Consider the following 12,016-nt stretch of genomic DNA (forward strand, 5'->3'; position numbering starts at 1 on the left):
TCAAAATGCGTTGACTTTGTCCTTAAATTAACGCACTTTGAAAAAAAAATGTTCAAAGTGCGTTATTTTCAAAGTGCTTTATAACATATCACTAATGTTCAAATTTAAGTTAATCAATATAAGTAGTTTTGTGAAGCAAAAAAACCTTTTGATTTAAAAAATAGAGATAATGAGCTCATCCGTTACCATGCCGTTTTAAAATTTACACATTATAAATCAAATTGAAGTTTACAAAAAGCTTTTTTTGACAACGTAAATGATAAAGTTTTATACCACACATATGTATGGAACACTGGTGGGCAATATGCAGTTAATGATATATGTATCAATTTATTTTAAAAGATTAGAATTTTAAAATTATATGCACAGAGGCATTAATATTCTTTATCATAATAAATCAGTTACCCCATGTACTATATGAGATGGGGAAAAGAAGATGGGTCAAACTTTGTTGTGAAATACCCTAAAAAGATAAAACGCAAAAACGTATAAGACACAACGTTGTTTGTAAGAATTTCAGAAAAAATATTTGATCAGTCTTTCTTAGCTTCTTTTTTCACCGTCAATACAAAAAGAAATGGAACGTGTACGGAAATCAAGATCCAGACAAGAGCGAACGCCATGGCGGCCATTTAGTCAAAACGGGGTGTTTATATCTTACGTTTGGCAATCTAGCATATACTCATAATATCTAAAAATAGCTTACGCTCTTTTGTTGTAATTCAGTGTTCGAAAGATGGTTCGACGCTGTGGAATTTAAAAGGACGATATTCAAATTTCTCCGATCGTAAACAGAAAAACAAGAAGTAGTGAAGACATTTCCAGCTGGTATGTGCAAATCATAAACACTTACATAATTCTGAAATTCTTACAAAGAATCAAACATTTTGCATGCAGAGGCAAAACAAAAAATTAAGGCCTTTCAATACGTAAACGATTTAGCTCTCTGTGATTAAATTAAATAAAATAATACACATGGTTAATCATTTATTACTAAGCAATGATATGTATTGCTAAATCAGATTTAAATAACCTTTTGAGAGAAATTAAAACACCACTTGAATATGCCCCGTACATCATTATATACAATTCAATAAAGCAATTCCTTGGGTAAGAAGATTGTTAGCTTTGATTTGGTTTCTGTCCAAGGTTCATCGTTTAAATCTACAAAGTATTATCATTTGGTGTTTAAGAATTGGTGATGAAAATAACAAAAGAAACTACCTTAAACGATTATTTACGAATGAGAATGTCAAATAAAATTGATACTATGAAAACAAAGAAACATTAAAATTCATAGCTCATTTAAGAATTCTCGGGGGGGGGGGGGGGGTGTCAAACACCAAACACACGATTGCCTTTCATATTTTTACAGTGAAAGGCCAACTTCTGGGTAAATTATATGCAAAATTTCAAGTAAATTGACCGGATAGGTTATCTGTTTGCCGCGCTCAAATTTTGGTCGTATGTTAGAATCATCCACGACATTTTATATATAGGATTATAAAGGGTTTTCATTTTCAATTCCATTTGTATACAAGTAAAAACATACGATTTTCTTTTAATTTTCAAGGATGGTAGGATAACGTATATTTTTTTCAAAATAAAATGAAATTGACTGGATTGTTCATACGCTATCCTCCCTCATACATATAGCTGGGTCCTATAAACGTGTCGTGCTAGCCATTTTACCAAAAAATATTGTGTAAGATAAAAATATGTTTACGAATCTTTAATTTTATTTGTAATAGATAAAAACATACCTTTTTTTGTTTTTGTTTTTTGTTTTATTTGTTTTTTTGTTTGTTTGTTTGTTTTGTTTTGCTTTTGGGTTTGGTTTTTTTGGTACCAGCAAATTCTAGCTGTCTTATAAAGAAACTTTTGATGGATAGAATTGTAATAATGATACATTATTAAGATATGAGAATAATTCTGTTTTTAACTATGTGTCTACATGTAGTTTTCCGGTTAAGAAAAAGACAATGATCGTTTGATATAACATATATTTATATATCATCAAATACAAATCTTATAATACAGAATTAGAAAAAAATACAAAAATATTTTTTTTTACATGAAACTTCTATGTTTTTGACGTTCATGTTGTTAGAGTGTTGTACTAGTACTAGTGTAAGTAATGGACATACACTCCTTGATAATGGGAAGCTTATCCCGACCTATGCAACTGTATAATTTTTTTCATCTTTTTTGCATTACTGATTATGATATAATTGCTAAAACACATAGCTTCATATATATAAAAAAAGCAATTAATACAAGCGTTGATCCAAATGTAATGTCACAGATGCGATAAAATCGTAAAAAATCCACGTAAAGTGACAAAAACTTGAGCTTTGAGATATCCACCCAATTCAATCCAGAATTTAAAATTGTAATGCATTCTGATACATATTTCTGAAGAATATATTTTAAAGAGCGTGAAGCATGGATAGTTGCCACAGGCTAACGACGCCGTTTCTAGATCTTTGGCGTTCTTGTAGAATTTCGTAATTTACTGCTCTATAAAAATTGGCCACGATGCTCTACTTTACATTTTTTCACATTTTTTCATAAAGTAAGTAATTACTCTTTTTGTAATCCATGGGGTAGTATATTGAATCTTAACTGTGCGATCAGTTTGTAGAGGTCTCTTCGAGAAGTCTTGAAGGTAGCTTCATGTAATTTAATCAAAGTTTTACTTCAAATTAGAATTTTGATAAGAACAAATTCCATGCATCATTTTATACAATACAGCGCCAGCGTAAAATGCAGTGCATAATGTGACATTAAATTTGGATCACCCTTGTATTATGTACATTTATCGTAACAAAAACAAAGTTATTATATATGTGTAGATATGTTTGACAAACAGATGGATTCAGGGTTCGATACATGTAAAATGAAGTGTTAGTATTGTTAAGGATTGTTAAAAATCTTTGACAACGGCATACTTTTGCATGCACGGCTAATGCAACCGAGTAAAAGTTGTTTTTGTTACTTGAATAAATGAGTTATAGGATTGCCATACGTATATGATTGTAGGATGGCTGTATACCTATAGCTAGATAAACTGTATTAAGCTGACTGTGAATGGTCACATATTTCCAAATTTGAACGCCAAATTAAAAAAAAAATCATGCATGCATCTGAACTTGACCATAAATAATTTGTTAGAAATAGAATGCCAGAAGGCAAATATCTAGTGATATTTGACCACGAAAATATTTGAATGGTTTTTACACATAATTACTTTTTTCATACCTTAACTATTTTCCACTAATATGATATAGGGTATTGAGAACATTCTTACTTCAAGGACATAAATATGCATAGTCGACAATAATGCATGTATTATTGATAGTTACAGTTATATATTTTTTTGCATTTAAAGCCAGACAACACATCTCGATGACATGACTTTGTTCACTATAATTTCAAGACATCGTAATCTTGCTCCATTTCCTCCTTTATGACATCTTCGTAAATCGATCTAAAAAAAGAAATAATGTGAATGTATATAGTCTAATTGTTTTACGCATCATCATCATCATCATCATCATCATCATCATCATCATCATCATCATTCATTTTCATTGTCATCATTATAATTACATGTAGTATTTTCATATTGTCGTTCTCTCCCTCCCACTTTTTACTATCGCTTTTTCCCTCCCTGTATATCAAACTTTTTTCCCCACTTTTATACATTGTTTAATAATTGATATACTCATTTCGTTCATGTTCCAGAGCCTGATTTTCATAAAAACTTTGTCTTCCAACTGTAATATCGTAGTTTGTTGATTCATAATTTTCACTGCAATGCAACCAAAAATTTGAATTAGGACTTTTACTACTACTATTGATACGTATTTGTATATCTTCGAAAATGTTGTACATGTATCATAAAAAGTAATAGATTTTAAAGAAATAACACTTGCCTTGCATTGTCATAGCAGTCTTGATCCATGTCGTCACCTTTTGCATCTAGAAACAAACATTGAACATCAAACAAAAAACATTAACTTAAATTAATCTATATAAATGAACTGTATCTTCTGCACTGAGTGAGGTAGTATATGTAAACAATACCTTCTAATGAATTACTTTCGATTTCACTCCTTTGAACACCAACACTTGTGGACGGATTCTCCACATAACGCACACTGCTTTGTGTCTGGCTAATACTAAAAAAAGAATGTTAGGATAAAAAATAATAACAATTTATCTTGTTTTTGTTGTTGTTGTTTTTTTTAGCTTCATGCCACCATCACACTTCATGAAGACTAATGAGGATTTTTAGAGTTTTTTTGTAAACTTGTCTGTACCACGATTATTTCTATTTGCCATCGGAAATTAAATGATAATGTTCATGCAGATATTTATACTGAGAGATAAAAAACGATAATCTTACGTGCAATTTCCATTCGCAGACAATGCTGAAAGGAAATTTAAATGCTAGTATTAAACAAATTGATTTACTTTGTCTTTGAAATTGAATAATTCATTATGTATATTTTTTTCTTTACATATCTCAAAATTAAAATGTTATTTATATTAAGAATTATTCAGGACAAAATTAATATGTTATAAGTTCAGAACAATTAAATGACTTACATCGACTGTTCGTTTCATCTTCGATAAAATATTTCTTTTCACTAGGAAATAAATGTTAAAGATGTATTCACTAGATAAGTATAAGTTTAATATTTTGAGAGCTTTAAACGAATTGATTGAAAAAGATAGTTCGCTCTAATTTGCAAGATCACTTTCATATATTGAAATGTTACATGAAATGTTATACAATTTCAAAACAATACTTGTCAAAAATATATTGCATACCTTTCAATTTTAATTACCATTCCTTCAAAAAATGTAAAAAAAAAAATAAAATAAAATAAAATAAAATAAAGTCAAATATCATTATTAGAAAAATAGCAAAATGTTATAGAAGTATTCAATCTTATTGAGAAATATTGAAAAAATGTACAATATTACATTATGAAACTTTTATGTTTATAGTAAAAGAATATTTTGTAAAATATTGTAGTCACAAAAAATCTTATGATGATTATTGATATTGATTACTATTTCACATTGCATATATAGAAATACATACAACAAGAACAACAGCAACGACAATAATAACAATGTTAAAAATAATAGCAATAAATATCAAAGCTTTACATATTTACCAAATAAGCTCATTTGTTTCCTTCTACATAAAAGTATCAAAAAGAGTAGTGTAGAAATCACAACAATAACGAATAGAACTGAAAGTATCGCTACTCCAGCTTTGCTGCAATCCGGTTCGTTACCAATCTGGTTCTGTGCTTTTGTAAACAGAAAAAAGGAGGTACAAAAAGGGAAAGAACATGATTCCTAATAAATTTGATAATAAATGATTATTTAACTAAAAATGCAATTAAAAAAAATTTCTTGAAGAAAAACTACCTTTGACAACAACGTGTATTGATATGTTTGAGAACGCTAATCCATTTCCACACGAAGAATAGTGGGATATTTCGCACATGAAGTGTACATCCATGTCGTATATTGTGACGTGATACTCTATTTTACTGAAAACCGTTATTTCTCCGCTGATGTTTGAGGTTGCTACTTTCTTCTTCCCCTGTAATTTTACCTTTGTCCATGCTGAATCGCTTTGCTTTCTTACACACCAATTAATCATTTTCTAGGAAAAAAGAAGACCGTGAGTTTTTTAACTTCAGTAAAATACGACTTTTGTTATAAAAATATTATTACACTATTATTATAAATTTAAATCAAAAACGTAAAAAGGACAGGATTTTACGATTTGGGATGACACATCAAGAGCATAAATAATGATTTAAGTCTATCAAGTTATCATGTATTAAACCTCTGTGTTACAAAGGTAAATTCTGTTCCAAGCTGGTTATTTTTTATAATAAATTACTAGACTTTGGCCCGGCGTGCAAGGGTTGACATTGCATATCGGACATTTCATTTACGAAATAGATACATCGACACATCGTATTGTTGACATAACAAGGCTATAAGACTGCAATAATGCTATTAATTTCACTACACTTTTCTTAGTTAGAATTATCAAACTGTGTCTCGGGAAAGGCCCTCACTACATTTAGAATGCCTCCCATATGACCGTAATGTAACAGAAAATTGACGTTGCATTGAAAATAACAGTCAAATTAATGATAATAAACCTTTTTGAGACTGTAAATACCTTTCATTTAAAATGTTAGTCCATACATTAAGTATTAAAGTATTTTCTTTGCTACAGAGACAATACACGGAACGCATTCTATCGTAAAACCAGGCCCGTAGGACATTTATCATTGTTAACGTTAAACATTCTATCTTCACTCTCCTAACAAATACAATGTAACTTTTTTGCATGGAATCAAATATTTTTTTGCCATCACGAAGACAAAAGTAAGTAGGCCTACTAAGTTGAAATGTATAATCGTTATTTTATAATTTCTCCCATAAGAAATCATAAATATATATGAACAGAATATAAAGAACATTTCCAATGAAAATGTACATGTATGTGTATAATTGTTTCTGAGTTTATTCATGGAATAATGATATTGTGGAAACATGAACTAAAGATCCCGTTAGCGTGAATGTATTGCGCACGCGCAAGATTGTAAAATCCGAAAAATCCAGATGAATTCCGGGATCTTTTGAGGAATTTTTGTTGATTATTAATTAGCGAAGCTTAATTAAGAAAAAATAAAAACAAATTGGTCATCTTCATGTACCAATGATGTTAAAAATATATAAAACAAAAGACAATACACTTCCGATTAATCGGCAGTAAAGCCCAAAAATTCGAGTCTATTATTTTAATATAGTAGTATAGATGCCACGGTCAACAACACGAACTTACTGTAAAGATATCAAACAGGCATAGTTGAAAGTGAAATAATTATTATTTTACAAGTGCCCATGGATATGAAATAAATCCATTTGACTTGATTTAATGTGTATAAGATTGTCTCAATCGAATACTCTTGTGAGTGTAACCAGAAGGGATGTTCTGCTCTAACAGTTATATTATTGTAGGTCATTCTTGTATTTAGTCCAAAAAAATGAAGTAATTTGTAATTTGAAAAAAATACCCAGTATAATATACGATGCATTTAACAAAATTGAATACCGAATTTCTGTTGACAGCTGGTAGCAAAATTGCGTCGTGAATTTTACTGTTTAGATATTAAATTTTACTTTCAATTGGCTCTTTGTATTTTTCTGTGGCGTAATACAAATTGTAAAACTTTGACAAACGTCAGAAAAATGGAAAAGCAAGCTTAGCATATTAATTAATCAATTTTTTAAGTACCGCCAGTGATGTATTATGTGAATGAACAGACGCTGTGCACTGTAAATGGATGGTTTTTCCAGATCCATCTAATACTATTTGTCCTGGGTTGAGCGAAGACTTTTTGTCGTGAATCAGAATTGGCAACATTCTCCATTTATCTAAAAGAACATAAACATATAACAATTTATATAGAGTTTAAATTCCGATGCATAATTACATAACTTACTATAAAAAAGATGTTCGTGTTGCAACATAGCCCAGATATTACCTTGTTTTAAATTATGTTTTACTTTTGTACATCTGTTTTTTTTAACATCAACATTCACTTTTTAAAGAATTACTTTTCGAGGCGATGACATAACATTAACGTTAGAAAATTGAATCATTTATCTTGATGGACAAGTCGTTAATCTTGTAACTCTAAAACAACTGTCATTTTCAATTTATGTTAACTGTTTTATAAACTATAAGAGTACATGTATGCATGTAAATAATTTAAAAAAATAGTTAGTGATTGCTCAAATTTATTTTAGATACGCATCAAATGGTCATTGTCCACCCACCACTATGAAACATCCTTAAAAGGGTATGTAGATTTACAGCTACAGAAACTTTTAAGACTATTGATGTCAATAGATGTTTCTTTGCCTATTTTTAGTTTATTATAATTGAGTCAATCTATGGTATTTTTTTTGTTTTCATTAAAATGCATATGTTTGATAAGCTTCATTATTAATTCTGGAGGCGACTGACATTGACACAGGTCATATTTACATCATAAAAGTCACGAGAAGAGGAGGTTTGTCAAATATTCTTGTCACCTCTTCCTCTTTTAGAAAAGTTAAATTCAACTTTCAGAAATTGTATGTTTATTGCGCTTTTGATTAATAATCTTAGATATTAGATTTGCCTACTGAACATGCATTATAGATCTAAAAAAAAAATTGAAATGCATTTCATGTTTTATTGATTTAATAGTAATGATGTTTTGTTAATTTTCTTTAAACTAGTGAAAGTTTAAAAGCTAAAGGAATATAATTTATCTATTGTCAATAATACAAACATACAGTTAGACTTCTGCGTTTTTTGTTGTTTCTTAATATCTTGAGATCAAACAAAACTGTTACAATGATAAATGTGAATGTTTAACCAGATAGGTGGACAAAAACATTGATTTCTTTATGCATCTTTTCAATTGAAAGTTCATTTATTTTCAAAGCATGATACTTGTAATATTCTTAAAAGCAAAACAAAACCAAGGAAAACAAACAAACGAACAAAAAATTGATATTACAATTTAAAAAAAGGAAAGTGTACTAATACTGTCGTATTATAGGAAAAAGGCAAGTTTGTCAAAGAAGATGATATTTTTTTCCTTCACAAAACAATTTGGATAAATCTAATTTTATGTTTTACAGAAATAAATGATATTTCTACATGTAGCTATGAAAATAGATACGAAATACTCCTCTAAATAAGAATAAATGGAATTGTAAAAAAATATTAAAAACATAAATTACTTAGCTGTGTGTCTGTAGTTGGTATGCTTAGTGTCGCGTTTACTCCCTTTATTCCACAGGCACTACCCCACCCAGACTCACACATTATCTCTAAATCAGTGTTGCCTTGTGTAACGTGATAAAATAAGACTGACTTCTGCAAAACAGTACAACCATCTGTGCTTCTTTTCACTACGTTTGTGCGAGGGGGATCTTGAAATTGTAGAGAATTGAATATTCCTTTTTCTCTTATGCACCAACGGATATCCTATCGAAAAAAAATACACCAAGTAAGTTCAAATCAAACAGCATTCAATATGTGTTTTCATAATGTTTTAATACTGTCTTAAAATACATATTATAATTTCAAATAGTTACAGGCCTGAGTATGGTCGCAATTCTTAAGCTGTAATTTTTCAATTTATCCAAACTTTGTTGTGTACGATGTTTTATCAAAGTATCTATTTGCTTGTTTGTTTGTTATAAATTTACGTAATGAACTACTACTTTTTACTATTTCTAACATCATTTTGTTTTTATAATGTGATTTTTTCTATCGAGCAGTCTAAATTCAAACAAAAGCATGACTCGAGCCAAAATAAAACATACATATAACAGAATTGTTAAGTTCTGTATTTTGCTTGAAACAACACAACTGATATTAAACTTTAAGTAAACCATTGAACATATTTTTGTTGACCACACAAAATCTTTGAGTGGAAAAAAATTGAAATCGTGAACACGGTTTTTTAAGGTTATATATTATATAGTAAATTGAAGTTTTCCAGAGCTATTTTCCGACATTAATGATGAGGTTAAAATAAACAAAGTACAACAGTTCCGATCGATCAGACCAAATATAACTGAAAGTAGACCCAAACTAATCCCTAGGTTTACTTCTAAGGTCTTCTAGGGTCTCCTTGAGGTATACTCTAGGTTTACTAGAGCAGAGCTTGATTCACAATTCTGAGTGAACCCAAAGTAAACCCAGATTACACAGAGAGTAAACCCTGATCGGAAGTAGGAAAGAAGAAAACAAAAAACCCAAGCAAATCAAACTCCGAGTTGACCCAAAGTAAACCCACAGTGGACACAAATTTTCAAAAAGCAGACCTAGAGCAAACCCCAAATAAACCTTGTAACTATACCGGGGTTTAGTTTGGGTCTGCTTTGGTGTAAGGTTGGGTCTGGTCGGTACTGTACTGTTCAAGATGAATTCTTGTTTCACATATGTATTTTTTTCATTTCAAAGCAGTACATGTTACGGTAGGTATGCCATAATTCAAATCAGAGTCACGATGTGCATATTGTAAGCAATATATTTCATAGCCTATTGATAAGATCTCATTGTAAATAGAATGTATAAATTTTCACCATGATAAATCAAGTACTATCCAAAGCCATTAACCACAGTTATTCATCTATTACTTCTCAAAACCTGTCAGTGGATAATTTATCATTATCATCGTGTTTATTTCATTTTCTTCTTCCTGGACCATTCTTTCCTAAATCTTATTTACTTTGCCTCCGCTCACCTAAGCAATTCCGTGTCGATATTAGTATTTACTCTAAATGTACACATACCTTTGTCGGCATGGCATTGATATTTTCTACTTCCCCGATGCATTGTAACTGCAAAACACCATCTGTTTTATACAATGACTTCGACAGTTGTCTATTTATGATGGATATTCCCTTAATGTTTTTTGGGGGCTGACCTATAAATTTACAGGATTGTCTCGTTGAAATGTCTTTGCACACTCATATAATGAATATTGATAACCTTTTTTCAGTTTCTGCTTAATATCACACATTATAATAGGTTATGTTCTATAACTAACATTTTGCACATGGTAAAACAGATGTAAGCGTAAAGTACCTTTTATTGCATAAATATCCCTCTCCGAAGTGTTAAATGTTTCAGCATCATTGGAAAATATACACCTTGTGCTCGCATATATTTGGTCATCAAGTCTGCATTTGTCTGATTGAAGGGATACAGTAAGTTTAATACACTTGTCAATGTAGAAAGATTCCGAGCAATCGCAATTATATGATATTAATGTAACACCTTTGAATTTAGTTTCGTTATTCAATCGGTATATTCCAGAATTGTTACACTTGATGACTGATAATAAGTCTTCGTTCTTATTTTGACGGATATCAAGTGTCAGCTCTTTAAAATGCGTGTCCCACAAAAAACTCCAACATTCAATTGTTACGTTTCTTGTTCCGACGGGGAAAGAACTGGGGGAAAGTGATATGATATAACCTACAACATATAAAAGCAAAGTCGTCAACTTATAAGATAAGACAACTTTTTTATGCCTATTGTAAATTTATCTTGTTCAAAACGGGTGCAGTTTATTAAGGAAGATTTTCATTAAAGATTTTAAAGGATTTTAAAGTATTTTTCCTCCATCGTTTTATACATACCAGAAACGATTGGTACGAAAATCAAGATCCAAACAGTGGCAAACGCCATGACGGCCATTTTTCTTTAAACCAGGATGTTTGGTGTCATCATATTTACATTCCTGTATTTCTTCTTACAAATTCTATAAATAGCGTAAAGCTCTGATATATTTCGAGGGTAGCGAGATTTATCGATGCACATAAAGGACGGCTGCGTTAAAACCCCCTTAATTGTTAACATATCGTATAAAGAAAGCAAACAAAGTTTTAAAAAAGCCTCACTTTCCACGTTGCCAAAACATAGTCACGGTGTGAAGTTTAATCTTTTTGTCGAATTGTAATGATTGTGTAAAACTACATTTTTGGACTAAATGCTAACTGCAACAAACACTTTCTTATTGTCAAAAGTTTTTTTTTTTAATTTCCGCACATCCTTAATCCAGCTGAAGCACCTTTACAGATACATTGTTAATAATAATTGCTTTCTGTTTATATGCATTGACAATTCATTTTCCATTATATCAACCCGTTTATGTAAATGGTGCCAAAATGCCATTAGTTACTAAATATTTGTTTGATCCTTCATCATGTTATTTCATTGTTTACCATGTATAATTTTGAATAGTAAATTAGCGGCAGTTAATATCAGACTTAATAACCCCAAACTCATTTGATTAATAAGTTCTCACAAAGTGTGAATCCCCCCCTTAAAAAATCCTTTTGACAGACAAACAATGCGTATTAAAGATTTTTTAGGCTTGAAGGTGCATTTATT

The 12,016-nt window shown here is 30.2% G+C and overlaps 1 protein-coding gene across 1 annotated transcript; it reads right to left on the reverse strand.

The window, feature by feature from the left end:
* Positions 1–1,878: 1,878 nt before the first annotated feature.
* On the reverse strand, positions 1,879–11,396 carry LOC128162411 (uncharacterized). The gene is made up of 14 exons (XM_052825598.1): positions 11,263–11,396; positions 10,706–11,098; positions 10,411–10,544; positions 8,848–9,094; positions 7,346–7,485; positions 5,452–5,692; positions 5,193–5,330; positions 4,840–4,861; positions 4,615–4,655; positions 4,412–4,436; positions 4,090–4,184; positions 3,939–3,984; positions 3,728–3,814; positions 1,879–3,490 (listed from the first exon to the last, which is right to left on the reverse strand). Exons 1-14 carry the CDS (start codon positions 11,318–11,320, stop codon positions 3,427–3,429), a joined length of 1,731 nt encoding a protein of 576 aa, XP_052681558.1. The 5' UTR covers positions 11,321–11,396; the 3' UTR covers positions 1,879–3,426.
* Between the last annotated feature and the right edge of the window lie 620 nt (positions 11,397–12,016).

The sequence above is a fragment of the Crassostrea angulata genome, chromosome 9 (assembly GCF_025612915.1).
Source record: "Crassostrea angulata isolate pt1a10 chromosome 9, ASM2561291v2, whole genome shotgun sequence".
Lineage (NCBI taxonomy): Eukaryota > Metazoa > Mollusca > Bivalvia > Ostreida > Ostreidae > Magallana > Magallana angulata.